The sequence below is a fragment of the Salarias fasciatus genome, chromosome 17 (assembly GCF_902148845.1).
Source record: "Salarias fasciatus chromosome 17, fSalaFa1.1, whole genome shotgun sequence".
Classification (NCBI taxonomy): Eukaryota; Metazoa; Chordata; class Actinopteri; order Blenniiformes; family Blenniidae; genus Salarias; species Salarias fasciatus.
In genome coordinates this window covers 3,678,476-3,704,878 of record NC_043761.1, presented here as the reverse complement: position 1 = coordinate 3,704,878, position 26,403 = coordinate 3,678,476, and the positions used below count along the sequence as shown (strand labels likewise).

Genomic DNA, 26,403 nt, shown 5'->3' with positions numbered 1-26,403 from the left:
AAATATTTTGGAGATGCAGAGATAAGTATTTTATGTTTTCAATGTTACAACTCCTCATATCACTGTATAAAAACCCCACCATGTAGTGTCATGTTTCAGGATTGGTTTCATTGGACTATCGTTGATATATCTTCAGTTCTTTATGGAAAAAAAACCTCCATTTGAATAAGGTTGAAGAGCCTCAAAAGAGTGTGGAAATGTTTTCTGTTCAAATAAACATTCATAGAGTATTTTGAGCAGCTTTTTACTACCAAAATAAACACTGTAAACAACAAAATGAGGGACATGAATCTCTTCTACAATGCTTTGCTTTGATGATATGGTGCAAACATGGCGTTCCACATCTGTTTGATCAGCTGAAGAAGTTTGGAGATCCACATGAAAGAAGACGGGAGAGCTGAAAGTGTGGAAGAAAAAATTCACAAAAAACATACTTAAGAGATTTTCAATTAAACTTAAAAAGCCATTGTGATGATATTAATTCTTCTGACCTGGATCCATTCGGATAAAGAGCATGTAGAGGAGCACAGCAGCCAGAAAGAGCCTCCGGAGAGGGAGCCAGCCGGAGCCTGAGAACCTGACTCTTCTGTGCAGAAACACGAGCATGGCTTCAAGTTTGTGGATGACAGTGCCTGAAAGGGACAGAAACAGTCAGAGAAATCTCTCACAAGTATTGCTTCACATACACAGGGACCCTGTACTTGCATACCAAAAACGAAAAAAAAAATGGAATAATGGAGCTGAAAAGGAACATAAGATGAAACGATTTTAAAAAAGACAAACAGCAAATAATTCTTAAAGAGGAGAATACAAACGAAAATGGGTCATTCAGTGATTTTATTGTGATGTGTAAAGAAACTACAAGAAATCATCTTATCTCCTTGGCTCCTCATCTATATTTCCATTGTATATGTACCTGTCAACACTTCAGGGAAATGTTTCACTACTCTTGTTCTTGTCAATCTGTTCCATTAATTACAAAAGAGTCTTTGGCTGTGAAGTGCAGCTGTCACCTCGAGGTGTCACCGGCTCAGCTGGGGTCTCGGGGCTTGCTGGGTTCTCCGGTTCTTGCATGTCTCGCTCTTTTTCTTCGACTACTTCCAGTGCCGTGCGCCTCTGATCTTCTGTGAAGGTGTCGCTCCCGATCTCGCCCGTTACCAGCGCGCGAGCCTCTTCCAAGTGTCCCAGAGGAACCAGGATGTGCAGCAGGTACAGCTCCGCCACCGTCCTGAAGCCAGACGCTGTGCTGTTGGACGGGAAGTGGAGCCAAACTCTGGCTGTGTCCTGCATCACCGCCGGCTCACACACCTTAGAGTAAAGAAGTATGCTGGACAGAAACAAGAAAGAAGTCAATTCAACTGGTAAGTTTTAGTGAGGCGAACACACACTTCACTTTCAGGATTACAGTCTTTCTTTCATGAGTGTGACAAATCATTTGACTTTCTTTTGTTTCACATTTTGTACATTCAGTCAACTTTAATGAAATTGAACTTGTATCACCTGTTCACGTAATGCTTTGGATAAGTCATTTCTTTGGACATTTTGATTTCCTCACCATAGCTGCAGTACTTTGGCTGGTATTTTCTCCGGCTGGTCGTACTGCTGCAGGACCCAGGAAAGGACCCCGGGCCATCGATTCATCTCAGCCAGAGCCTGAATCCCCAAGATGCAGAAGCCAGCTTTAAACTCTGCATATCTGCAAACAAACAGAAAACACGGAGTTACACCAACATCTGAAAGCAATAACTGTTCTTTCTCTATGACAGAGTGAATGAAGGTGAAGCTCTCACCTGAGGTCGTCCTGCTCCAGGCTGCTCACCGTCTGCAGACCTTTGTTACAGGTGTCGAAAACCGCCTGGAAGTCTTGGTCAATCATCATCTGCTCAGCAGCCGTTTGCAGCATGTTGAACATGGGCGTGGAGGAGGATGGGAAGGAGGGCATGGAGGGGCTGCAGGCTGATCGACCCGCAGCCTGTGGGGTGGACGTGCTGCTCATCGCTCCAAATTTTAAACAAGAAAACAATCTTCACAGAAACGTCACGCTGTCTACAACGCAGTGCGGTTTTGCTTCATTTTCATCTGCATACAATGAAGCAAAATGCTGGATAACCGCGTTAAAATCCCATCATTTCGCCCTTTATTCCTTCCACGCTGTTTGTTTACCTTCCATGATGCTTCCGGTATGGAGATCGCTGACCAATCAGACGCCAGAACATACGACAGCCAATCAGGTCACACCTTCATCTCATACGTCATCAAAATGCTGCCACATTTGTAAACACGTGTCCGGTGGTGGACAGTAGGAAAACAGTAAAACATTCACAGTAAAGACATTACCGGAGCGAAACGTAAGTGACACTTCAGTTTTATATCAATAAGAAAAGTTTGCTTCTTTATGAGTTTATTCGGCTTCTCAAGTTAGGATTTAAGCATTTTATGGCCTTGACCACTCTGCTAACTGTGTAGCATTTTACTTAGCATTTAGCTTGCTATGAGGAGTAACCAATTCCGAATTGATTGTAGCTGTTTGGAATAAACCGCAACCATGTAATTAAACATGTATAGCCAGTGATGATGAAATATACTCGCAAGGTTCTCCTGAATATCAAATAGTGAATAAGAAGGTTTCCACGTGAACAGGGAAATACTCTGTCATGAACGGAGCCATCTGCGTGTTTTTTAAGTCATGAGTATTAAATATAAGCGAAAGCCACGTCTTGTAAGCTACTTAGAAGTCCTTTGGCATGTTAGCAGATGCTACAGCTTTCCATCGTTTGAGCTCCTTGAACTACACAACATATGCAAATCAGCCAATCACATGACAATAACTCAATACCTGTAGACATAATAAAGATGAGCTGCTGAAGTTCAAACTAAGAATGGGAATCAGAGAAACAATGGGATTCTTTCAGTCTTGATTTTTCACGCTCCACCATTTCTAGGATTTACAGAAATGTGTCTAAAAAGGAGAAAACATCCTGTGTGTAGCAGTTTTTCTGGATTTAAATCGTTTTTTGTCTGAAGTCTTACAAAAACAACCAGACTGATTCCAGATGATAAAAGGAAAGAGATAAAGGCAGAAGACTCATCTGATTGAAAAACATGTAGAACCTTGAAGTTGACGGGCTGCATCAGTTTAGAATAGGAACCCAAGTTTGAAGCTTTTACAGTAGAAGACTGGAAACATGTTACGTGTCTGAGGAGTTTTTATTTTTGCTACAACATTCAGATCACAGCATCACAGTCTGGTGTAAACAACATGATGGATCCATCCTGCATTGCCACTGTCGCCCTCAAGCCTTTTTATTACATGAATTATTTTTAATACTGAGGAAACGTACGTGTTGAGCTGCAGAATCCACTGTCAAATCAAGACCTTAAACTACAAACTAAAATATATGGAATGATTTCAAATGTCTAAAACCTTGCGTCTCTTTGAGTGTTAGTACTAATAATTTGTTTTTGGTGCCCCTGTCATTTGTTATTAACAATTTTCTGCCAAACCCAAACCAAAAGGTGCTAGTTTGTGTGTTTCTCTGTTTTCAGAGTCGAGTCAAGATGGCCAAGAGCCTCCGCAGTAAATGGAAGAGAAAGATGCGGGCGGAGAAGAGGAAGAAGAACGCCCCCAAGGAGCTGGCGCGGCTGAAACAGGCTCTGAATCTGGATAAGAAGGGCGAAGCGGTGATGACCGACATGCAGGAGATCGCCACAGTGGTGCCGGCGGACAAGCTGAAGCAGGCGGATGTGGATATGGTGGAGGAGGAGGGGGACGGTGAGGAGAGAGGCAGCACGATGCCGTTTGTGCTCATCAACAGTTTCTGTCCACTCAGTGCAGAGCAGGTTTTTCCCTTGATGTGAAGCTCATTTATTTTTGATGACAAAAAGACACACATAATACTACATAAAACTTGATATTGTTTTCAGAAAATGTGGTTCCTGAATCATTTCCCGCATTTCTTTGTTTTCCAGATGGAAAGATGGACATGGACAGCAAGCGCCACAAGAAAACGCTTCTGAATGAACACGGACAGTACCCTGTGTGGATGAGCCAGCGGCAGGCCAAGAAGCTGAAGGGCAAGCGCATGGCCAAGAAGAACGGCCAGTCCAAGAAGAAGAAGGGCCTCGCCTGGTGAATCAGGAAATCTGCAGACTGGCGTTTGACTCGAACTCGTCTTCTTTCACACTTGAACCTTTTTGAGTTTCTTGGAATGATTGAAAAATTCACTGCTGCTTCTTCTGGGACGAGAAACTGAAGGCGTGGCCGTTTAACGCCTCAGAGGTGGAGGAAACACACACATGCCTAAGATCACTTCTTTTCTGGGTCAATAAATCTCTGTGCTTCGTTTTCAGCGTTTTTGTATCTCAGAGCTCTGTGAAGCAATGAAGTGACGTTTGCTTGAACCGCTTCACAAATGCAATGAAACATATATACTGAAAGTTAATGTGATTTAATAAAACTTGTGATACAAACGACAGAACTGTCTTATTAATAAAGTCATTTGAAATCAGTTTATTGCAGTGATGCTCCACAAAGAAACAGCTGTTAAAAAAAATGAGCCGTGGCTGAAATCCAGCGCCACGGCAGTACGAGTACCTCACTTCTACATGAGCTGGACGTAAGCGGCCGGGAAGAGGCCGACGCGGCCGTGACACTGTCCCTTCCACCAGCCCTCGTCCACCATCTCGACGTTGGTGATGATGTCGTCCGGGTTGAAGGAGATCTCGTCATCTGCCTCTGTGGGAAGGAAGTGTTGGAATGCTGGAAAACCAATGTCTGTTTCAGAGGCACATGATGAGGCGTCGTACCTCCTTCGTAGTCGTAGATTGCGATCGCCTTCATTCCAAAACTCAGATCTTCGTAGTCGTCGTCTGTCGCTGCAAAGTGAAACATTCAGATCAAAGCACCTGAAATGTGAAAAGCTGTGAGTTTTAAAAACGCCGCCTCCTCGCTGACGGACCTGTGGGTTGAGGTGGAGGCGGCGGCTCGCTGATGTCCTCGTAGTCTCCTTCGTCCTCGTCCAATCCGGCCGACCGCTCGGGCAGAGGAGGGCCGGCGTCCGGGTCGGGGAAGTCGTCCGAGCGCGGAGGCAGCGGCGGCGGCTCTTCGTACAGCGGCTCCTCCTGGAGGCGTTTCACATCACATTCACACACGATGCGGCGTACGTGTTCAGTCACGAACACGAACAGCACGAATCAATCAATCAGTGTCTTCTGAGCTGTCCACGTCACTTTGCTGCTTTCCTCAGCAGGCAGTAGGACCGAGTGTGCTCTCCTGTTTAACATGCTGATAATCAGACTGTCTCACCTCCGCTTCGGGTATTTCCTGGATTTCTGGCATGTGCTGCTGAGTCTCTGCTTTGAGCGTCGCGTGCTCTGGAGTGGCTTCTGGAACAGGAGGTGGAGGAGATTTCTCCTCTCTGCTGCTCTGCTCCTGAAAAACGAGCGATTCTTTTACGGCGTCTTTAAAACTTCGGAGTGTTTCGTGCGCGTTGCCGCGGCGGCGCCCTGCTACCTGCTGCCGGCGCGCCGCCTCCTCTCGCTCCCGGCTCTCCCGGGCTTGTCTCCTCGCTCGCTCCTCTTCCGCCTTCTTCCTGCTCTCCTCGTCCGACGCTTTGGCCATGCTCTCGAAGCGAGCCTTCAGCTTGCCTGCTCCTGCGCTCGCTTTCTCGCCGCGGACGCAAAGAAGTGTCAACGCCGTGTGAACACTTTTTATGGCAGGAAGACAGAAATGAACTCACAGGCCTCGAACGGTTGGGTTTTTTCATACGCAGAGGTCGGAGAGTCCATGTCTGAGAAGGCGGCCGCGCTCTGAAACATCATAGAGGAGGCAGGAACACAAGACGACAACAAGGCAGAAACATCAGACTTTCAAATATCTGTCCTGTTGCAGCAGATAAAACAGAACCGGCAGACTGCGACTGAACGCCGACAGAAGGAAGCGCTCAGTTTGACCCTGCAGGCTGACCTTATCCATGCGGTCCGTCTGCACTCCGAATCGGCCTCCGAAACCTGCTGAGTAATCTAAACGCATCGATCTGATGAGTCGGGGGGCCGCGGGCTCTCAGGATTTCCCATCATGCACCTGTGGCAGTGCGGCTTACCTTTCTGCGACTCGTGTTTCTCCGTCTCGCCTTTATAATCGAAACCCAACGCGGCCTTGTCCACCTTCTCCTTCTCCACCCCGAACTTCCCTCCGAACCCCTTGGAGTAGTCTGATCAGCAGAAAACCAGAGGAACGGCGTCAGGAAACGTTCCGTCAGGATGTTTTAACAATGTGACGAAGTCAAGTCACCTTTCTGCGACTGATGCTTCTCCGTCTCTCCTTTATAATCGAAGCCCAGAGCAGCTTTGTCCACCTTCTCCTTCTCCACCCCGAACTTCCCTCCGAATCCCTTGGAGTAATCTGACCGTCAGAAAAAAGACACAAACGTGAAACGACGGCGATCTGAAGGTAACTGAGTGAACTCTGACCTCCGCCGAGACGCGGACTGACCTTTCTGCGACTGATGCTTCTCCGTCTCGCCTTTGTAGTCGTAGCCCAGAGCGGCCTTGTCCACTTTGTCCTTCTCCACTCCGTACTTCCCTCCAAAGCCCTTCGAGTAGTCTGGAACATTTTCGACCGAAGGTAAGAATCGGCCGACTGGACGGAAGAGAAATCAGAATCCACGGTGTGAAACGTGCAGCGCCACCTTTCTGGGATCCGTGTTGCTGCACCTCTCCTTTGTATTCGAAGCCCATGGCAGACTGCAGAGACAACACACACGTCACACACACACAAAGCAGCGTCACGGGCTCACCTTTCAGGAAATGGCAGAAATCCATTGTTTCCCAAAACTTTTATTGTAAAGAAACTGAAACGTGTGATACGAAAACCTAAAATTTTAACTCCACATTTGTTATTTTACTAATTGTGAAGTGAATCTGAAGTGAATCAAAAGTCAAACAACTTGAAAAACAAAGACAGTTTCACTGAGTTTAAACAATAAGTATTTGAATATGAATTGAAATGAGTGAAGGGCCTGAATGAACGCAGAGACATTCTGTCCCGTCCCACCTTGTCCACTCGGTCTTTCTGGACTCCGAACTTCCCGCCGAAGCCCTTGGAGGCGTCTTTCTGGGACGAGTGCTGCTCCACCTCGCCGACGTAGTCGTGGCCCAAGGCTGCCTGCTCGGAGGAGAAGCGGTCAGGAAGCAGCGGGACGGCGGCGTTCCGGTCGGAGGGAGACGCTCTCCCGCGCTCACTTTGTCCATCCGGTCCTTCTCCACGCCGAACTTCCCTCCGTATCCGTACGAGGCTTTGGGAGTGTGCTCCTTCTGCTTCACCTGCTCGTGCTCCACAGCCACCTTGCTTCTGAGCTCCGCTACGCTGCGCACACACACACACACACACACCAGCAGGAAGCTGTTCTATTATATTATAAATGTGCTTTTTCCTACACATTTTTTCTGTCTCACTCCAACGTGGAAGTGTTTTCATTTACAGTAACACAGAGGCATCATGGGAAAGTCTGAGGCTCAAGTTCAGGTTGGACGATTTGCATTTGCATGTGAGTTTCAGTTCAGGAACATGCATGTGAGGGTTCTTAGTGCATCTCAAGTTGCTTAGAGGTGTGTGTGCGTGTGTGCGTGTGTGTGTGTGTGTGTGTGTGTGTGTGTGTGTGTGTGTCTCTCCCGGATAAAGTGACCTTTACACAGATCAAGAAGTGAGAGAGGCACGTTTTTAAACCATGAGAAAAAAAAATCACCTTTTTTCATTTAATTCCAGGAAAATTCCAGGAAATAAATTTGCTTTTTTGTTCTGCATCCAAATTTAATTTTCATGATTAATTAATTCTTTCAAACATTTTAATCTTTTTTTTTTACTTGATTGTCTGAAAACATTTTTAATTGTTGAGTCACTCTAACAAGTGAAAAGTTTTTAATTTGTTCACAAATTAACACAATTTATTAACTTGTTAAATTTTGTTTTACCACATTTGTAACTCGTGCATTTCTTTGTTGCTACTAATCAACCTGTGCTAAAGTGATGAATATAAAGTTACACAGCCTCTGTCGTGTTTGTAAAATCTGCTCAGAAATGGAAAATATTCAACGACAATCAAACCAATAGACTGCAAAACCATACAAAGAGTTTAAAATCACTCCAAATCAGTTCCTGTGTTAATCTGGTCTGATTTCACAGTCTGATGAGTCGGTGTGCTTTAAATATGACGATCAGAGCGTCATCAACATAAATTTCCCATATTAGGAGCGACTTGAAGCCTGACAGCTCGGTTCTGACTTCCTCTTCCTGTTGCCACACTGTGACCTGCTTCTCTCTGCAGCCCACAGACATATTTCCACCGTCAGACTCAGGTCCACAGCTCCATTTCGTACCTGATGTGTTCTTTCCGCCCCGAGCCCTCGATGGTCTTGGCCCCCCATCTCTGCTCCTGCTCTGAGACGTCGTTCTGAAACACCGAGAAGCAGACAGGATCAACCTCAAAATCAGATTTTAGCCCACGTCAGCAGTGATGTGGAGCCAAACAGTGGAGAATACCTCAAAGTCGGGGTCCGTCTCCCAGTCGTCCCCCTCTGCAGACACCTTCATGTTCACATTGTGGCCCACCACTGACTTCCACATCTTGGGAGGAAACAAACACACACAGAGACAAGTTCAAATGCAAAGTCTACATGTCAGTTCCTCCATTAAAGGCCCACAGTGACAGCTTGTGCTGACAGCAGAAACATAAATAACACAGTAAGCTGTGACCACTGTCTGCTGAAGTCCCAAAAAGGAAGTTGACATATCTGGAAGCTTAATTTCCTCATCAAGAGAAACCCTTCATGCCTTCATCTGATCAAATGTGACAGGGAAGTACTGAAGAAACAGCTAAATAACGACAGATCGTTGAGGGGAAACTCGCTTTGCATGTTTGAAGAATTAATGTTAGTTGACATAATGTGAAGATTTAATCTTTACGTCATGTTTACTGTGAAACATTCAAGCTTTAAAGTTTTCCATTTGAGAGGAAGTATTACTTCTAAAAATTGGACAAGTACAAGTTTGAAAGCATTTTCTATTAAAGTGTATTATCTTACCATTTTTAAAGTTATTCATACATTTTGAGATTGGAAATATATTTTTTTTTCAAGTGCACCGTTTGCGTTCTGTCCCAAACTATTTTCTAACTTCCTGAATAGTGAGGCAAAAAAGACGAGTTAAAACAGACAAATAAAGCAAATACAATCAGAAAAGCCTCCTCACCGTTCAGGGCTTGTGAAGGAATCCCTCTTTTATTTTATTTTACAGAAACTAAATGTTTCTGCGGCTCTTCGGACGAAGGCTCCGTTTGATGGGCGTCCGCGTGAACGCGCACACAACACGCGTGAACGCGCGCGCAACAATCGAAATGTACACGTTTTCCTTACGTGCAAGTTAATTCCAATAATTTACAATAAAAGTACTTTGAAATAAGGCATTTAGAAAAATTCATTTTTTTAATTAAATTAAATTAGGTTTGATTTTGGTGATGCATTCGAGTGGCCTCGGAAATCCCACTGAAATCCCCCTAGTGTGGTAAATGCTGACACGCATTTACAACACTAGGGGGCAGACTTGGCACAGTTTTGAATTCAAACCTTTTTCATCATTTTTTTTGTAATCAAACTCTGACTCAAGCTTCCCATACACTTAAAATATCCTTTATTAAAAGCTTTTAATAAAGTCCCGTTGTGTGAGCAGTAACAGTGTTTACATCGTCCCTTCGCGTGGAAATAACAGGTTATCTAAATACGAACATGGAAAATGTTACAGTATGCAATGATTTCTCTGAAGAAAATTAAACCAAGATTTCCAAGATGATACTTCAATTTCCCCAAATTCATCAAAAGATGAAGACAAATGTTGATTAGTTTCTGGTAAGCCAAATATTTAAACAAAACAAAAAAAAAGTATGTCCCTGACTTGCACCACCAACACACTTAGATGACATTTTATTAATCTATACAGCCCTTTAAACAGTTATTTACAGTGTAATACCTGCGCGAGAAGATAAAAGAAAAACAAAAACAAACAAGTTGTTTAACCTGCACCGAGGGACAAACCAGAGGGTGTTGATTCACATAAAGATGGACAACTCAACTCTTTCATACGAAGAATAAATTATGCTACATTAGAGTAAGAATAAGTGGATGGACATCATTAGTCTTTCTCCTTTGGAATGAATCCACACTGTGGCTACCACTGGAAGCCCCCCTCCCACATCCAGCTCAAATATACATGTACATACAGTATGTACACATGTGAATTATATATATCCTTCCTCGTTTGGAATTATGATTAATGTTGGAAGAAAGAAAGGAAAGTACGATACAGGAATGTGTAAGAACAGAAAATTGCACTGTGTTCCTTTTTCTGGTGAGTGGAAAGTAGCAGATTGGGAACAAATTGGACAGTAATCAAACCCTGAACCTAAAACCATCAAGATTCAACATTTTGCGTCAGTTTTTCCACTTTCCGGCGGACAGACGGCTCCAGATTTTTAGCCGAGCAGCACGTCCGAAAAAAACTAGTCATAAGAAATTCGATCTGACAACAGCTACTTCAGATGTTCATGATCTAACTTTTTAGACATTTTTTATTCCACAAACAAACTCCCCTTTGCACAGACTTGTTATTTTCAGCGTGTCCGTTGGTTGCGAGGTTAGGGTTAGGCCCCCTAAAAAGTAAGCTGATGTCGCATTCCCAGAGTCTGCAAATGGCACGGTCACAGCATCTAACTTAACACCAGATCCAAAAAGCTGCTTTTTTTTTTTAAATATCCATTTAAGGGATAAATAGTAACATTTTGATATGATTTTATATGTTTTCAAGTCCAAAAAGACAAAAGTTCAGATCTGATCAGTAAACTGGCAACAAGACAAATACTCCAAGTAATATGAGTATTATTTTAAGTCAAAGATTTGACAAAAATCCACCAGGAGGAGTTTCTATTTAACATATTCTATATTTTTCCAATTTTCCTGATGCAAAAACCCCTCGTTTCAATCGACGTTAACATGACCGCATGGAAGCAGCTACAATACTTTCTCCTCAAAACCAAATAAACCCAAAACACTATCAAAGCCCAAATCCTGCAGTTTCTATCCTGTCATGAGTCACTCATTCAACCCAGGAGCAGTTAATGTTCACCAGCTGGACCTAAAATATGTTTCTGAATTGTGGGAGAAAAACCTTTGTGCAGATATTACAGGTAAAACTCCACCAGTAGTCAAACAGCATGTGCTTTCTGATTAACTGTTACACCACCAAACTGAACACATCAAGCAGGAAAGAAAGATTTTCGGTTCATTTCAAACCTTCTGAAGCCGCTTCACAGCCATGCCTCTCTGATTTTTCCCGTCTTTGTGGTAAACTAAGCTGAGTAAACTCGCTTCTTATTGCAGTGAAAGACAGGAAAGTAGCATCAACGTTCAGTATAATGATGTTAAACAAAACAAAAAAAAAACCTAGGATTTCAACGAAACGCTGCCTCCACCAGAAAGTTTCTCACCCAAAATGTGGAACGTTTACTTCAACATGTAGTGATGTGTTCAGGTTATATCCAAATCTAAAGGCACATGAATAACACTTGAGTATGAATCTACATTTCCTTCTGAAGCCTTTTTTTTTTTTTTTGGAAAAGGAGAGTTAGACTTCGTCCCTTCATGCTCTTTCTTCCACGTCGTATCATACACACTCAAAGTCATCCAGGCTGAACTCAAACACACATCTACATACTTTGGCTGAAGGATTAAGTCGTGTAAAGTGCAATATTTGCATGTAAATCATCCCTTCCAGTGCCCTTGTTTAGTTAGTTAATATGTTGGGTTGTGCCGGTGCCTCGTCTCTCAGAGGAATCCTCCCAGGCACAGCAGCAGCAGGACGTGCACGGTGAGCAGGTAGAGGCTGAGCAGCAGGGGCGTGCGCTGGCGGGAGCAGAAGGCCACCCGAAGCATCCGCACCAGCCCGCGACCGCCTCTCCGAGTCTGGGGGGGGGCGGAGAGAGAGAGAGAGAGACACACGGCGAGTTTCAGGAAACGGCTTCATTTTGTCAGGACGAAGACCGAACGGCGAGCAGAGGCTCACCCGGGTGACGGCTCCCTCGGACGGCTCGATGAACACCGCCGTCTCGGACAGATCCTCCTCGTGCGTGGAGTGCCGCTGAGCCTGGCTATAACTGACGGGAGGCAGAGAGACAGGCTGATTCAACGCAGCTCGTTTCAAAACGGATCTTTATCTCGTTTTACCCGATTTCTCACAATCTGTTTTTAACCATTTCTGTAGAATATTAGACGCGTTCGGCTGTGTTGAGTAGTTTCTTCGATACCGTTTGAGCTGCTCCTGCGTGACCATCAGCTGCTCTTCCACAGTCATCCTCTGCTGTGTCTCTTCGTCGAGCCTGGAGGCAGAGAGGGTACACTCGTGTGTGTGTGTGTCTGGACCAAACCGCCTGCTGCTGCTCTCACTTCCCTCACACGGTACCTGCGCTGCAGCTCTTTGAGCTCGGCTGTGAAGGCGTGGCCGTCCTGCACGCTGCTCCGCTCCTGCGGCGCTCCGGGAGCGCTGTCCACCTCCTCCGTGCCCTGAGGGAGGAAAGCAGCACAGCGGAGGTCAGAGGTCATTCATGTGGAATCCGGCACACGCAGTGCGAGGCGCGGACCTCGGTCTGGTAGCGCTGCTGCTGGAGTTTGGGCTGATGAGCGCGGGCGTCCTCCAGCATGGCCGTCAGCTGCCGCAGCTGCTGGTCGCGCTCCGACAGCGTGGCGAGGGTCTGCTGCTTCAGCTGCTCCGCCTGAGCCATCCAGTCCACCCGCTCCAGCCTGAGGGAGGCAGGAAGGGGCAGCAATCAGACACTGTACGAAAACACGTCCCTGACATAGTGTAGAATAAGTAACGGGGAGCTAAAAACAAATTAACGCCACCTGAGAGTCTCGTTTTCCTGCTTTCCCATCTCCACCACGCTCTCCAGCTGCGACACGACGCCCAGCACGTCCTCGTTCCTCCTCTTCTCCTCGAAAAGCTCCTGGCTGACTTTGATCAGCTCCCCGGCTCCCAGGCGGGCCAGCTCCGCCTGCTGCTTCCTCAGCTCCGCCGCCTGGGCCTGGAGCTGCTCCAGCTGATCGCACAGAAGAGACAGAGGATGTCGAAGGCGAAACACATGGGAAGGCTTGCTTCTCCGTCCTTGTTTCATGTCGAGTCCTTCCCTTCACAGAGCAGTCGGAGTGTTTGCTCTGGCGCTGAACTCACCAGCCTCTCGCGGTCGTTCTGCAGGGCTTGCAGGGCGTTCTTCAGGCCCCACACCTCTCCGGTGGCGGAGGGGGGGCTACTCGCTGCCGGGGGGCCGTCGGGCCTGCCGGCCTCCTCCAGCTTCAGGCTCAGCTCCTGCAGCCGGCTCAGCGCCTGGTCCCTGCTGTCCTGGAGCGACGCCATGGCTCTGCTCATCGACTCCTTCTCCGCCCTCAGCTGCCCGGCGGCCTCTCGCTCCTCCAGCAGCTTCTGCTCCACGGCCAGCAGGTCGAGCGCCAGCTCCGACACCCTCTCCTGGGCGCTCTCCGACTCCGTCCTCATCACGCCGCCCTCCCACCGCAGCTCGGCCAGCTCTTTGTTCCGGCTCTCCTGCTCCTCCCTCTCCCGCCGCAGCGTCTCCTCCAGGCCCTCCGCTCGCTCCCTGGCCGCCTGCAGCTGCTCCCTCAGCTTCTCCACCTCCGCCCCGGGAGCGTCGATCGCCTGCGGCGCCTGACTCAGGGCTTGGCTCTCCACGGCTTGGACCTCGGCCTCTCTGGCGAGGCTGAGGCTCTTCAGCTGCCCCTCCAGCTCCCGGCGCTGCCGCTCCAGGCCCTCCACGCGCTCCCTCTGCGCCGCCAGCAGCTGCCGGTGCTGCGACTCCTTCATGCTCAGGACCTGGTTGAGCTCCTCGCGGTAGTTGTGCAGCTGGGCGGCCAGCTTGGCTCGCTCGGCGAACAGGTCGTCTCTCTGGACCAGCAGAGAGCGCAGCTCCTCCTTCAGGCTGTTGTTCTCTCCCGCCGCCTCCTGGATCAAACCGTCCTTCTCCATCATCACCTGAAACACACCAGTTACACACATTCAGCAAATCAAGACTGGATGGGATTTGGCTTTGAAATTCAGTGAAAAGACATTTGTGTGTGAAATACCTGCAGGTGTTTCTCCTCCAGCTGCCTGTACATGTTGAGGACTCGGTCTCGGTCGTCCTGCAGGGAGCCCATGGCCTTCATGAAGGAGTCCAGCTTCACCTTGCTGTTGTTGCTCTCCTCCTCCGCCTTCCGCAGGTTTTCTCCCAGATCCCTCACTTCCCCCCTCTTCCGCTCCAGCTCCTCCTCGGCTTCACGCGCCCGTTCGTCGGCCTCCTTCCTCGCCTCCTCTGCAGCCTTGGGAATAAGTGATCCGTACACGGTTAGAAGGTTCAGGAAATTCCCGCCACGTAGTTTAAAGAGTTGGTGAAGACTCACCTGTGTGACAGCTTGCTCCTTCTCGCCCAGCAGTTCCACCTCCCTCTGCTCCTTCAGCTGTAGCTCGCTCTGGAGGTTCTCGGTCAGGGTTTTGGAGGACCGCAGGTCGGTCTCCAGCTGCTCCAGGCTCAGACACAGCCGCCTCTCCTCCGCCTCCCGGTCCCTCAGCTCGGCCCTGGCCTGCTCGGCGCCGCCCTGCAGCCGGCTCACCGCCTCCTCCAGAGCGCGGCTCCTCTGCTGGAGGCTTTCCGCCTCGCCCTTCAGGACCTGGGCTTGGCTCTGAGCGGCCTCCAGCTGAGCCGTGGTCTCCAGCAGCTTCCCGCTCTCCTCCTCCAGGGCCGCCAGACTCTCTGCAACCTTCTTCTCCTCTTCCTTCAACGCCAGCTGCCAGTCCGAGCTCGCCTTCTCTAACCTGAAAGACGAGAAAATCATTGAATTTCAGACTGAAATGTTTCTGATGATCACTCAGTGAAGCAGAGGAGAAAGTTTCTACCTGTCGACAGAAACCTGCAGCTCTTCTCTGAGGGCGGTTTCTTTCTGGAGCTGCTCTCCGAGCTCCTTGGCTCGAGCCTCGGCCTCCCGGATCTCGGCCTCCTTGGCCTGCAGGGCGCCGTTGAAGCGGGACTCCCACTGGCGCGCCTCGTCCAGGACTCGGTCCCGGTCGTCTTGCAGGGACGACATGCAGCGCGAGAAGGCGGTCAGCCGGGCCAGGGTCTCGTCCAGGCGGGTCTGCGTCTCCTGGGCCCGTCTCTCGGCTCCCTCCGCGACCTCCCTGGCCTCCAGGGTGGCCTCCTCCTCTTTGTCCCGCTCTCTGTACGACTCCTCCAGCCGCAGCTCCATCTCCTTCAGCTCGGCTCCCAGCCGGAACCTCACCGAGTCCAGCGTCTGCTCGGCCTCAGCCTTCAGCGCGGCCTCTCTCTCCTGGATGCTCTTTTCGAGGCTGGTTTTCGCGGCTGAAGCGTCGCTGGCTCGTCTCTGGGTTTCCTCCAGCTGTGATTTACAGTCCGCCAGCTCCGCCGCGGTTCTTCTCAGCTCCTCCAGAGTGTTCTCGACCTCAGACTGGGACTTCTCCAGGTTGCTGGAGAGCGCGTCGTTGCTGATCTGCAGGGCCTTGGCGTCTCTCCCCAGCTCGCTGATCCTCTCCTGGTACTGGATGCTGTCTTTCTGCAGCTGCCGGACCTCCAGCTGCTTCTCCCTGAGCAGCTCCTCCAGCTGCCGCGCCCGGCTCTGGCTGCCCTCCTTCACCCGCTGGGCGGACCGGAGCTGCTGCTCCAGCTCCCGCTGCTTCCCGGACTCCGCCTCGGCCTCGGCGCGCTCCCGCCGGGCCTGCCGCATGTCCTCCTCCAGCCGGCCGGCGCGGTCCCGCTCGCTCTGGGCCTCGGCCTCCAGCTCGGCCCGCTCCCTCTCCAGCCGCTCCGCCTGGCGCCGCAGCTCGGCGAGCTGCTCGCGCTGGTCGGCCGCCTCTTGCTGGTAGCCGGCGATGCTGCCGTTGAGCTGGGCCAGCTGGTTCATCAGGCGCTCCTCCAGGTTGTCCTTCTCGGCCTCCAGGCCTCGGAGCAGATCTTTGAACTGGGCCTCTCTCTTTGAAGCCTCCTCCGTCAGACCCCGTTCTCTGTCCTTGCTGTCCTGAAGGCGCTTCTCCAAAGAGTCGACGAGGCTCTGCTTTTCCGTCATCTCCTGAAGCTCTCGCTGAAGAGAGGCCAGCTCAGCTTTGAGTTCAGCCTCCTGCCGCTGCCACTCCTCCCTCTCTGCCTCAACAGCTTCCTCCATCGCCTTCATTTTGTCTTCTAATACAGTTTGAGCTTTTTCTGTCACTTCTGCTGTTTCTCTGTCAGGTTGTAAAAGTGCTTCAGGTGCAGAATCTGCTGTGAGCTGATCACCCTGAGACGCCGAGGACTGCTCTGTTTCTTCCTCGTGGCTGGCAGTCGGTTCAGCGTGAGACTCTTGAGGAGCGATGACTTCTTCGACAGCACCGGCAGTTTTCAGTGGATCAACTGAATTTTCACCGTCTTTCTCTCCCTTTTGGGCGAGCTGTTCCCTCAGCTCTTCCACCTGAAGCCCTAATGAGTTTCTCTCCGTCACTGCGGTCTCCAGCTCCGCCTTCAGAGCTTCCAGCTCCTCCTGAAGCTGTCTGACTTCAGCTCTCAGAGTCCTGTCCTCTCGTTTCCCCGCAGGCTTCTCCTGCAGCTCCCGCAGCCTCTCGTTCTCTTCCTCCAGCTCCAGAATCTTCTGCTGTTTCGTTTTGGCGAACTTCCTCATCTTGTCTTTCACCGAGTCCACCTCCTTCTGCGACTCCTCTGCCTGTCTTTCGGCCTCCTGCCTCGCCGCCTCGTGGGATCTCACCTTGGCCGCCAGCTCCTGTCTCTCCTGCCGGGCGGCCTCCAGGACCCGCCGGACCCTCTCGGCCTCGTCGCTCACGTTCTCGTAAGACTTGAGCAGCATTTCGTACTCGTCCTTCATGCCTTGGACCTTCTCCTCCCATTCTCGGCACGCTCTGGACGCCTCCTCCCTCGCCAGCTCCGCCTCTCTCTTGCAGGCGTCCTTCTCGCCGAGGACGTTCTCCATGGCCAGCTTGAGGCTCTCGCACGACGATCCCAGACTCTGGTTCTCCATCAGCGCTCGGTCGACCTCCTCAATCAGTCGAACTCTTTCTCCCTGGAGTTTCTCCAGCTTGTCTTCTGCAGCGTCGATTTTCTGCTGCAGCTCATTTATAGTCTTCTCACTGGACTCCAGCTGCTCCTTCTGGGTTTTGTTTTCTTTCAGCACTTCTTTGCGAGAGATCAGAGCCGCCTGAAGTTTGCGTTGAAGCTGCTGCATCTTCGACTCGCCGTCGTCCTCCTGCTTCTGCGGGGATTCGACCTCTAATCGCTGAGTTTTTTCCTGCTCCGCCTTCAGCTCCTGCTGCAGCGACGCGATCACCTCATCTTTCTGAGACACGGTGTCCTGCATGGCGTGAATGAGCGAGTTCTGCTCGCCGAGCTGCTGACTGAGCTCGGTTATCTCGGAGTTCTTCTTGTCCAGGAACTGCTTGAAGTCTTCCACTTCGGACTGAAGAGCAGCGACGGATGCTGCTGAATCTGCTCCGGCTGCAGCCTCCACCTGAGCCTTCAGGGCGTCGGCGTCGGACTCGGCTCGCTGGAGCTTCTCTCTCAGGTCTGTAATTTCTTCGGAGAGAGCGTCGATCTGTTGCTCTTTCTCTCTGAGCGCCAGCAGCTCTTTGCTCACGTCCGACACTTCGGCCTCCTTCGCCGACAGACGCTGCTGTGTCTCCTCCAGCTGCTTCTCCAGCTCCTCGCTGGCCAAACGCACGGTCTGGACTTCTTCTCTGAGCGCCTTCAGCGACTCCTCCAGCTGAACCGGATCGCTGGACTGGGTCTGTGAGGAATCCGTCTCGGACGCAGCGAAATCCACCCAGTCCTCCTGCACCCAGTCGTTTGCGGCCGCCGGCTTCTCCGCATTCTCCACCTCTTGTTTTTCTTGCGGCGCGTCCTCCCCGTCGGAGCTTGGCTTTGCCTCCAGATCTCTGAGTCGGGAGAGAAGAGCTTCCCGCTCGCCGCTCTGCGCCTCGAAACGCTCCATCAGCTCGCCGTATTCCTCCTTCTGCTGCTTCAGCTGCTCCCGGTGGTGTCTGTCCTTCTCTTTCGCCTTGCGGATGGTTTCCTTGCGAGACTCTTGGGCCTCCTGAACCTTCTTGTGAAGCGTTTCGCACTCGGCTTGGAGCGAGGCCACCTGCGACTGAAGCGCCGCCGTTTCTGAGGAAACGTCGCCCTGAGGAGAGCTCTCGGCTTCTTCGCTTAGCTTCTTATTCTCAGCCAGCGTTTCAGCCAGAACCTGATCCTGCTGGATAATTCTCAGCTCAAGAGTCTCCACTGCCTCCTCTTTGGACCTCAAAGCTTGCTCTAGCTCCACAAGTTTCGCCTCCATCTCTTGGATCTCGTGTCCTTTAGGCGTTTCAATCTGAGGAACACTTTCTGGAGTTTCCTCTTGAGGCGTTTCATCTTTCTGCTTCTTCGCTTCATCCTCAAACTCGGCCACTTTCCTCATCAGCTCTTTGCGCTGCACCAGAGCCGCCTGCAGCCTCTTCTTCGTGTTGGCCAGCTGGGTTTCCAGCGCTCCTTTCTCCTTTCTCAGACCGTCGAGTTCATCTTCCGGACGAGCGGCGGAGACCTCGGCGCTGGCTTGCTGCGCCTCGTCTCTCACCTTCTTCAGCTCGATGATCTCATCCTTCAGTTTGCTCACTTCGCCGTCGATCTGGCTCTTCTCGTCCTCCGCCTGGAGCAGTCTGGCCGACATGCTGGTGCTCAGGTCCGTCAGCTCCTGCTCCTTCTGGCCGAGGCGGAGCTGCAGCTCGCTGATCTCCAGGTCTTTCTGTGACATGGACTCGTTGTTGAGGTCTGAGGTCTGGGAGAACGCCAGCATGCTGTCCTCCATGTCCCGGAGTCTCCTCTCCAGCTCAGAGGACAGCAGCTCTCTGTCCTCCAGCTGAGCGCTCAGCATCCTGGCCTGACCCTCCTGCTCAGAGAGCGCCTGGCGGACTATTTCCAGATCTGTCTGCAGAGCCTGAATCTGCTGCTCCTTGGATTTATTTTCAGCGTGCAGAAGGTCCACCTGCTCTTCGACGAGCCGCATTTCCACGCCGTGTTTGTCCACTAAGGAGCCGTTTTGCTGAGAGCTGTGATCCAGCTCTTCCCGAGCCGAGCGGAGCTCCTCCGCAGAGCGACTGGCCCGGGATTCGGCTTCGTCTCTGGCTGCGGTGAGCGACTCCGTCTCCTCCTCGAGGCTCCTGATTCTCTCGCGGGATTCTGCAGTCGCCTCCCGGAGCCTCTGCAGCTCCGCCAGAAGCTCGCTGTACCTTTTCTGGAGCTCCTCGGCTAAAGCCTGGGCGAACAGGCCGGACGGGCCCGGGAGCTCCGAGGACGCCGCCTGCGAGCTGACGTGAACTTCCACCGTCTCTCTGATGACGACGGACGAGGACTCCACCTGGACGGAGGAAGTCTCCTGCTCGATGCTCGTTGCCACCCAGGACTGGTTGAAGTCCTGCAGGACGGAGGGCCACTCCTGACCGCCGTCCTGATTGACGGCTTCCAGGAGGGTCCAGCTGCTGTGGGCCACCTCCGAGTCGCTGCTGGCCACCATCTCGTCCGAGGACGTGACTTTGGACTCCTCGGGAGACTCGGACTGGGGTCCGATCAGCTCCGGGCTGCTCTCATTCTCGGCGGAAACGGAGAGAGCGGAAGTGTCCTCGGCCACGAGGGTGGTCTCCTCTTCCTGCGTCTCGTCCATGAAGTCGGGGACGGCGTCCGGGGCGTCCGGCGGCGGCTCAGAGCTTTCACCTGCAGCCTCGCCGGAGCTCTGCTCGGTCGCTCTGATCAGGGACTCGCGCAACGCCATCAGTTCACGGTCTTTTTCTTGTAGCTGCTGCTCCAGTGAGAGGAGACGTGCTGCGAAAGCCAGAAAATCAACAACTTGGTTTTAAATGCTGCACGCAAGCAAGAAAAACCATTTATGTCTCCTTCATGTCTTCATTTTAACATTTAATCTTAATTTATCAGTTAAACTTATGTACCGTTTTCCTCTTCGGATGAATCTTGTGACGGTTCAGCTGCGTCTTCTCTGTCTGCCATCTAAAAGAGGGAAAAGAAAGAGAAACAGAAGTCAGACAGAAAGCAAGATGTTTACCTGCTGTTTTTAAACAATAAACGGGAAAACATTTCTCTAAAACTATTTTTCAAAAAAAAAAGGGATGGAAATCAACAGGACTGAAGAAATACAGAATCAAATTATATTAAAATACAATTTGAAAACATAAGATCATTTTAGTGGATTTTTTATCTCGATGTAACAGGACGTGATTTGGACAGCGTGTCTTTAAACCTCCGCTGACAGGCGGCCGTGTGGCCGAACAGAGAGCTGAAGGTCGCTCATCAGAGTGGATCAGTGCAGGAGGGATTAGACCGACTTCCTCACGACGGGCTGAAGGACTGTCTGTCTGTCTGTCTGCCGTGGGATTCGTCCTCTGCACCGTCTCAGACATCATCTGTCCAGACTGGAGTCCTGACCCTCAGCCCAGCGGGCGTCTGGGACGCGACCTGTCTGCTGACCGCACAGCTGACCTCGCATAACCCCCGCCATGCGGAATATAACAAGACCGTCACATCGGACCTCTTCCGCTACAACATTGTTTGTTTGGTTTATTTATCTCCTGATTCAACACAAATGATGAATTAAAAACACTTCCTGATAAAAGTAGAGTGAACAGATGCTGCTGCACTGATAAAGCTTCATTCTTAGCTTCACTGTTGGCAGATGAGGTACTGACCGTTGCGATCTTCTCCTCCAGCTCCAGGATCTTGGCCGTGGCCTCCTCCTGTTCCCAGACTCTTCTGTCCAGTTCATCTGAAAACGAGACGATCACGTCAGGGAAACATCGACTCCGGTCTGATGTCAAGGCACCGAGGAGCAGCTGAACCAGCTCCTACCCTTCAGGGTTGCTGCAGTGTGGCTCAGCTGAGCACAGCGCTCCTCCTGCTCACTGTTTTCATACTTCAGCCTTTCCAGCTGCGACTCCACAGACTGCACGGCGTCCAGCAGCAGGGCCGGGTCGGCGGGGACAGACTCGTCCTCGCTCCCGGCGACGTCCTCTGACGCCAGGCGGCTCAGGTGTCTCCAGATCTCGTCCAGCGTTCGGCTCTTCCTCTGCACGGCTTCCTGCTCCTGCCTGAGGGCCACCAGCTCTCTCTCCAGGCTCTCCACTTCGGCCTTCTCCCCCTCCGGGTCGTCCCGCCTGGCGGCTGCAGCTTCGGAGTCTCTCAGAGTGGCGAGTTCGCTTTGGAGCCGCTGGATTTCGGCTCGGTCTCTCTCCGAAGCCTCGCTGCTCGCGGCGGCAGCGCCGAGCTCAGCCTCCTTCATCAGAGACAGCTCTGCCTCTAATCTGGACACTTCCTTCCTCTCGTCCTCCAGAGCCTCCCGGCCGATTCGCTCGGCCTCTCTCAGGGAGGAAAGCTCGCTCTCCCGGTCGGCCGCCGTCGCCCTCTCTCCCTCCAGGGCCTCCAGGCTGGCTCGGAGGGCCGCGAGCTCGGCGTCGGCGCTGCCGGCCCGCTCGTCCCACCGCTGCCGGTCCTCCTCCCTCTGCTTCAGCGCCTCAGAAAGCTCCTGCTCCATCTGCCTGAATTGAGCCGTCAAGATCTGAGAAGAGAGAGGGAGAGCGAGAGAGAGAGGCGGAGGGTGTGTTTTTGTGACAATAGCGCGTCATTGCAGTGCAGGGCGTGTCCGGTTTGAGCAGCTCTCATTCAATGCACGAATAAATATCTGCAAATATGCAGAATAACCTCAATACCAACAGCGTTTCAGCAGGAGCTCAGCCGACATCCAGTCCGGCCGGATCGGGTACCTGTTTCTGCTGATCCGCGCTGCTCACTTCCTGCTGCAGCATTTCCAGCATCTGAGAGCGAGAATTCAAGGCGTCTTCCAGCTCGTCGCACCGCTGCTGAGCTGCAAGCAACGCCTGGGAAGACAAAACCACACACACTTAACTCTATTCTGCTTCATTCTTTCACACAGCTATACAGGAAGTGTGTGGAAATTCAATTTTTACAAACAAAAATTATTATTAATAAAAATGATTTGAGCTTATTATTTATTTATAAACTCTACATTTCTGACGTTTTGTAATTTTGATGTGCAGCTGCTTCAACGTCCACAAACAACACAGAACAATTGCTCCTCACTTTTGTAACGGCGGTGTAAATCCCTAATATAATCCTTTCAAATCCTCCTCATCGAGGCGTCAAACGTCCGGGCCGCACGCCACAACTGGCACAGCGGACCGTCGGATCCGGCGCCGTCAAACGCATTACCGTCTGAAAGCATTTCTCAGCACTAATCTATACAGATTCACTGCTTCCTGGAGACATCTGGAGGTTTTTTCTAAGAAATTCAAATGTTTAGATATTTTTAACATATAAAATATGATTGTTATTGGCTGTGAGAGGAGAGTAAGAGTCAGAGTGGGTTTGCCCTGAAGCGTGGATCTTGTACCTGCTGCAGCTCGCCGTCATTCTGCTGTGTCGTGACTCTCATCAGCTCCTCTTCATGTTTCTGAATCTGTTCCTGGAATCGCACGTCCTTCTCGAAGACCACGGCCTGCAGGATGCGCAGCTGAGGACAGACGGCCCGATCAGACGGAGGACTCCGGCGCGGTTTGAAGCCCTCACCTGCTCAGAGAGCAGACCTCACCTGCTCGGCGTGCGCCGACTCCTTCTCCTGCAGCAGCTGCTCGGCGGACTGCAGACGCTCGCTCAGCGCCCTGCTGTTCGCCTCCTCCTCGCTCAGCCTGCTCCTCAGCTCCTGGAGGTCGTCCTCGACGGCGGCGCCGGAGAAGGAGCTGTCTGGACTCTGCGGGAGGCGGAGGAGGTGCGGCACAGACACCGTGACAACACTGCGACCGCTATTTAATCATGGAAAACATCGATCTCCACATTAAAACTCACCGTAGCTCCTCCCTGTCCCTTCAACTCCGTGATCTGTTTGTTGAGTGATGCCATCTTGGCTTTGGCCTGCAGTTTGAGTTTGCTGAAGCGAGCTTCAGCTTCTTCCTTCTCGTTCTGTGAAAACATCAGAAGTCAGACCACGAAGGCAGAGAAGAGCCCTCCAGAGGGAGAGAGAGAGAGAGATCCTTCACCTTGAGCTGCGCATCTTTGCCGGAGAGCTCGGCGTCCTTCTGGACGAGCTGAGTGTCTTTGTCCCGGATGAGCTCCTTCAGCTGCACCACCAGCTGCTCCAGGTGAGCCAGCCTCTCCATGGCGTCCTCGGGCACCTCGGAGTCGGCTGGAGGCTGGGCCTCGCCGTCGGCAGGCAGCTGAGGCACCAACATACCCTGACAGCGACGCAAACAGGACGGGCGGTGTGAGTTGACAAGTCATGACGGGACATGTTTAAGACTTACTTTGAATTACTTGCCGTTATATTGTGAATGAAATGATTGTGACTGACGAGTCGCTCTCTCACCTGTGGGTCTCCATCTGGGCCCTCTTCTCCAGAGAGCTCATGGAGGACGGTGGCCAGACGGCTGAACATAAAGGCGGCACTGCCGGGGGAAAGGAAACACGGCTATGAGTGAGCTTATAGGTTTATTTTCTCCACTGTGGTACATCTGCTTTACATCCAGAATCAGGAGACACATTACAAACATAGCTAGATCAGCGATAAAATGTCGGATGGCCGCACCTTTTCCTCAAATATGCAGAAGCGGACAGTCATGCAAATATCTGCCGGGACGTGAGCGCAGTAAACAACTGTCCTTCACGTGTTTCACAGGTACGAGTGGATAAGAGTTTTATAGATCTGAGAGAACAATTAAATTATAACCCGCAGTCAAGACAAGGAGTTCAATCTGCTGTTGTAAAATGAGAAATGCCGACTGATAAGAACCTGTTTTGAAACTCTATTGAGATCCCAAAGCTCAACTCTGAGCCAGAAGGTTTTTATGAAGTCTCTAGAGGTTTGTTACACCTAGTAAAATATCCCACAAAAACAACTTAAGCTTGCCTTCAACCTTCTGTTGGCTTCACTCAGCTTTTCAAAAACATTTGTGGATTAAGAAAATGCTTCTGATGTCTACATTACAAAACACTGACACGTTGATTGAGATTATTGCAAAAGAATTGGATCATGCACCTATTGTACTGACTTCAAGCGTTAAAGAAAAGATACAAAAGTCTGTGATCTCTCCATATTTACTGCCAGTTCACATTTAATCTATCAGAGTATTTCAACAAAAGCCAAATCCAAAAAGATGCACAGTAAGAACATGCAGAATGCATGTATTTTGAAGCAGAAGGCTTCATTAAAATGTGATTTATGTTGAGATTGTAGTCATTTTTGCCATAACAGTTTGTTTTTAGAGAAAATACCAGTGGTTTACATGGCTGCCTTCTGGTGAAGTCACAGTCAGAAACACTGTAGCTTTTTGACACTTCTCCTAAAGACGCTTTCTCGTGACTTCAGTTATGGACCTAGTCTTCCCCACTCATAAAATAAACAGGAAGCTACACTTGCTGGCTAATTATCAAACATTACTGAAAGGTTTTGCTGTAAACTCAAACACGACACATTGGCAGACGGTCCCAGACTCGGACCTCCGATTCGGCCCGAACCGAGCCGAGTGTCTCCGAACCCGCCGAACGCTCCACTGCGGCTGCGTCACTCTTTTAGTGAACAGCAAAGATTTTCGCTAGCTAACGGCGAAAACGGGCAGAAAGTCCCCGGGCGACCAGACACGGAGGTTTGCAAGAAGCGACAGACACGCTCGGAGAGGAAGATGGTCCGGGAAGGAGGGCGGAAACGTCTGCCGTTGAGCAGGAGGCAGTGAGTTAGCCGCGGCTACTTAACGAGCTAACGCGGATAAACAGGTAAACACGGACCGCGTCTCTCTTTTTATTCCTAAACGCTCCTCCGCTCACGTTTCCTCCTCCGTGCGTGACAAGCCAGCCACGCACGGCTCCGAGCGAGGTTTTTTCCCCTAAAGGAGAGGAGCAGCTGCTCACCTGTGCGAGTGCTCCCCAGGTGAAAGAGTGTTTTTATTAGATAGACCTCCTCGGATGGATTTCGGAGCAGAGCCACATCACCAAACACTCCCGGAAGTTAAAGTTCCTCTGCTCTGATTGGACGACGGCTTTAGGGACTGTCTACAAATTCACCGGCTTCTCCCTGGGACTTTCTGTAAATGGTCACCCGAAAAATCCTAAAGCGAGCTGTCAGTGACGGATTTTTTTTTTTTTTTTTTCATTTCTGCAGCTGGAGGCATTTCTTTGACTGTTCAACCTCTGGGAAAATATTCCCAGATTTCTTCATCTGTGCCTTCGCATGAAATAAGGAGCTCCTGACTTTGATTTTTCAATACAACTCTTCAAACCAGAGAACTTCTGCATTTTTTACAAACTCATTTAATACAAAAAGCTGAGCTTAAGCTTTGACTTTTCACCTGGAACTACACACAAGAACATCTGCAGGAAAATTTACCTTTTAAATGTGAGCACCTTGAGCCAAACTTGAACATCTGCATGAAGACGAAACTCAGGAGCTCCAAAGACTTTTTTTTTTCTACCTGGAGCCACACTCAAAGTCATCTTTATTTAGGAAAGGAAATGCTCTTGAACAACAAATTTCAGTGATTTCAGTCTTTTTTTTTGTCCAAACTTTAAACAATCCTCATAAATATACACACAGACTGAGTGAAAAATGAACTTTGAGCCACTAATATTTGACTTCTGGTCTTTGTGAGTTGCAGTAAAGAAGATTTTTGTGAATATTTAAGGTAATAAGACAGAAAAACAACTCTTGAGGAGAAATTTGTAGTTCTTGCATTGAAAAAACAATATTAACAAAAACTGTGATAGTTTGAGGAGCTATTTGAGTCGTATATGTTCTGATCTGTATTTTAAACAAGCGATGAGCTCCTGAGCCGCCCTGACCCGTCTGACCTCCCTCACACTGGGATCAGTGGAGAGATGGCGGGCCACGACCAGAGAGTCAACCTGCTCATCAACCAGGGCCGGCAGCTGGGCCGCAGCCTGCTGCTGCTGGCGCACTACGCCGCCGTCTTCGCCGCCTTCGTGGGCCGCACCGTGCAGTGGATGGTGGACGCCGTCAAGTGGACCGGCCTGTTCGCACGCTACACGGCGTCCGTGTTCGACTCTGTCTGCAGACTCCTGCACTGGGGGCGGAGGAAAGGCGGAGCCAAGGAGATCTGCCCGGGCTCCCAGGCGGAGCCTCAGTGACGGAGAGCCGAGGACCAACCAGAACGACGAGGCCTTAATCATGTCACACAAACACAGCTTTGGATATGTTTTTCATCCGTAGCAGTTCTGCTGGTGTTATGTACGGTTACATATTGTCTATAAACTCATGGAAGCT

The 26,403-nt window shown here is 50.5% G+C and overlaps 4 protein-coding genes across 7 annotated transcripts; 1 reads left to right on the top strand and 3 right to left on the bottom strand.

Moving 5' to 3' along the window:
* Positions 1-228: 228 nt before the first annotated feature.
* On the bottom strand, positions 229-2,180 carry pex26 (peroxisomal biogenesis factor 26). The gene is made up of 5 exons (XM_030113435.1): positions 1,791-2,180; positions 1,556-1,696; positions 1,014-1,327; positions 492-632; positions 229-397 (listed from the first exon to the last, which is right to left on the bottom strand). The coding sequence occupies exons 1-5, from the start codon at positions 1,994-1,996 to the stop codon at positions 297-299; spliced, it is 903 nt and encodes a 300-aa protein (XP_029969295.1). The 5' UTR covers positions 1,997-2,180; the 3' UTR covers positions 229-296.
* Positions 2,181-2,261: 81 nt separating this feature from the next.
* On the top strand, positions 2,262-4,473 carry llph (LLP homolog, long-term synaptic facilitation factor). Its single transcript, XM_030113732.1, has 3 exons — positions 2,262-2,348; positions 3,547-3,772; positions 3,970-4,473. The coding sequence occupies exons 2-3, from the start codon at positions 3,559-3,561 to the stop codon at positions 4,131-4,133; spliced, it is 378 nt and encodes a 125-aa protein (XP_029969592.1). The 5' UTR covers positions 2,262-2,348; positions 3,547-3,558; the 3' UTR covers positions 4,134-4,473.
* Positions 4,430-9,376, bottom strand: hcls1 (hematopoietic cell-specific Lyn substrate 1). Of its 4 annotated transcripts, none has more exons than XM_030113728.1 (16): positions 9,248-9,376; positions 8,540-8,623; positions 8,377-8,450; positions 7,243-7,366; positions 7,055-7,165; positions 6,690-6,744; positions 6,494-6,604; positions 6,293-6,403; positions 6,102-6,212; positions 5,966-6,021; positions 5,739-5,808; positions 5,513-5,661; positions 5,306-5,431; positions 4,959-5,121; positions 4,807-4,875; positions 4,430-4,735 (listed from the first exon to the last, which is right to left on the bottom strand). In XM_030113728.1, the coding sequence occupies exons 2-16, from the start codon at positions 8,621-8,623 to the stop codon at positions 4,602-4,604; spliced, it is 1,548 nt and encodes a 515-aa protein (XP_029969588.1). In that variant the 5' UTR covers positions 9,248-9,376; the 3' UTR covers positions 4,430-4,601. The 4 variants fall into 4 exon arrangements, with proteins under 4 accessions (XP_029969588.1, XP_029969589.1, XP_029969590.1 ...); XM_030113729.1 differs by having other exon boundaries at positions 4,807-4,869; XM_030113730.1 differs by lacking the exon at positions 6,293-6,403.
* Positions 9,377-9,668: 292 nt separating this feature from the next.
* On the bottom strand, positions 9,669-25,120 carry golgb1 (golgin B1). The gene is made up of 20 exons (XM_030113022.1): positions 25,035-25,120; positions 23,497-23,575; positions 23,171-23,365; positions 22,980-23,093; positions 22,726-22,884; positions 22,528-22,647; positions 21,881-21,994; positions 20,970-21,675; positions 20,810-20,886; positions 20,057-20,114; positions 14,984-19,931; positions 14,491-14,902; positions 14,176-14,409; positions 13,271-14,083; positions 12,946-13,139; positions 12,684-12,843; positions 12,506-12,606; positions 12,351-12,422; positions 12,110-12,200; positions 9,669-12,009 (listed from the first exon to the last, which is right to left on the bottom strand). Exons 2-20 carry the CDS (start codon positions 23,563-23,565, stop codon positions 11,872-11,874), a joined length of 8,775 nt encoding a protein of 2,924 aa, XP_029968882.1. The 5' UTR covers positions 23,566-23,575; positions 25,035-25,120; the 3' UTR covers positions 9,669-11,871.
* Between the last annotated feature and the right edge of the window lie 1,283 nt (positions 25,121-26,403).

What these genes read in the sequence shown, in the direction of transcription:
- hcls1 (XM_030113728.1), bottom strand. Translation starts at nt 8,623, where the DNA reads ATGTGGAAGTCAGTGGTGGGCCACAATGTGAACATGAAGGTGTCTGCA. An exon ending in AGAAAGACCGAGTGGACAAG is followed by an intron (nt 6,745 to 7,054) that starts GTGGGACGGGAC and finishes TTGTCTCTGCAG; the next exon opens with TCTGCCATGGGCTTCGAATA. An exon ending in AACCCAACCGTTCGAGGCCT is followed by an intron (nt 5,662 to 5,738) that starts GTGAGTTCATTT and finishes GCGGCGAGAAAG; the next exon opens with CGAGCGCAGGAGCAGGCAAG.
- pex26 (XM_030113435.1), bottom strand. Translation starts at nt 1,996, where the DNA reads ATGAGCAGCACGTCCACCCCACAGGCTGCGGGTCGATCAGCCTGCAGC. An exon ending in CTGGAGCAGGACGACCTCAG is followed by an intron (nt 1,697 to 1,790) that starts GTGAGAGCTTCA and finishes GTTTGTTTGCAG; the next exon opens with ATATGCAGAGTTTAAAGCTG. An exon ending in TGAGCCGGTGACACCTCGAG is followed by an intron (nt 633 to 1,013) that starts GTGACAGCTGCA and finishes TGTCCCTTTCAG; the next exon opens with GCACTGTCATCCACAAACTT.
- golgb1 (XM_030113022.1), bottom strand. Translation starts at nt 23,565, where the DNA reads ATGTTCAGCCGTCTGGCCACCGTCCTCCATGAGCTCTCTGGAGAAGAG. An exon ending in GCCCAGATGGAGACCCACAG is followed by an intron (nt 23,366 to 23,496) that starts GTGAGAGAGCGA and finishes CGTCGCTGTCAG; the next exon opens with GGTATGTTGGTGCCTCAGCT. An exon ending in GCAAAGATGCGCAGCTCAAG is followed by an intron (nt 23,094 to 23,170) that starts GTGAAGGATCTC and finishes ATGTTTTCACAG; the next exon opens with AACGAGAAGGAAGAAGCTGA.
- llph (XM_030113732.1), top strand. Translation starts at nt 3,559, where the DNA reads ATGGCCAAGAGCCTCCGCAGTAAATGGAAGAGAAAGATGCGGGCGGAG. An exon ending in GGTGGAGGAGGAGGGGGACG is followed by an intron (nt 3,773 to 3,969) that starts GTGAGGAGAGAG and finishes TTTGTTTTCCAG; the next exon opens with ATGGAAAGATGGACATGGAC.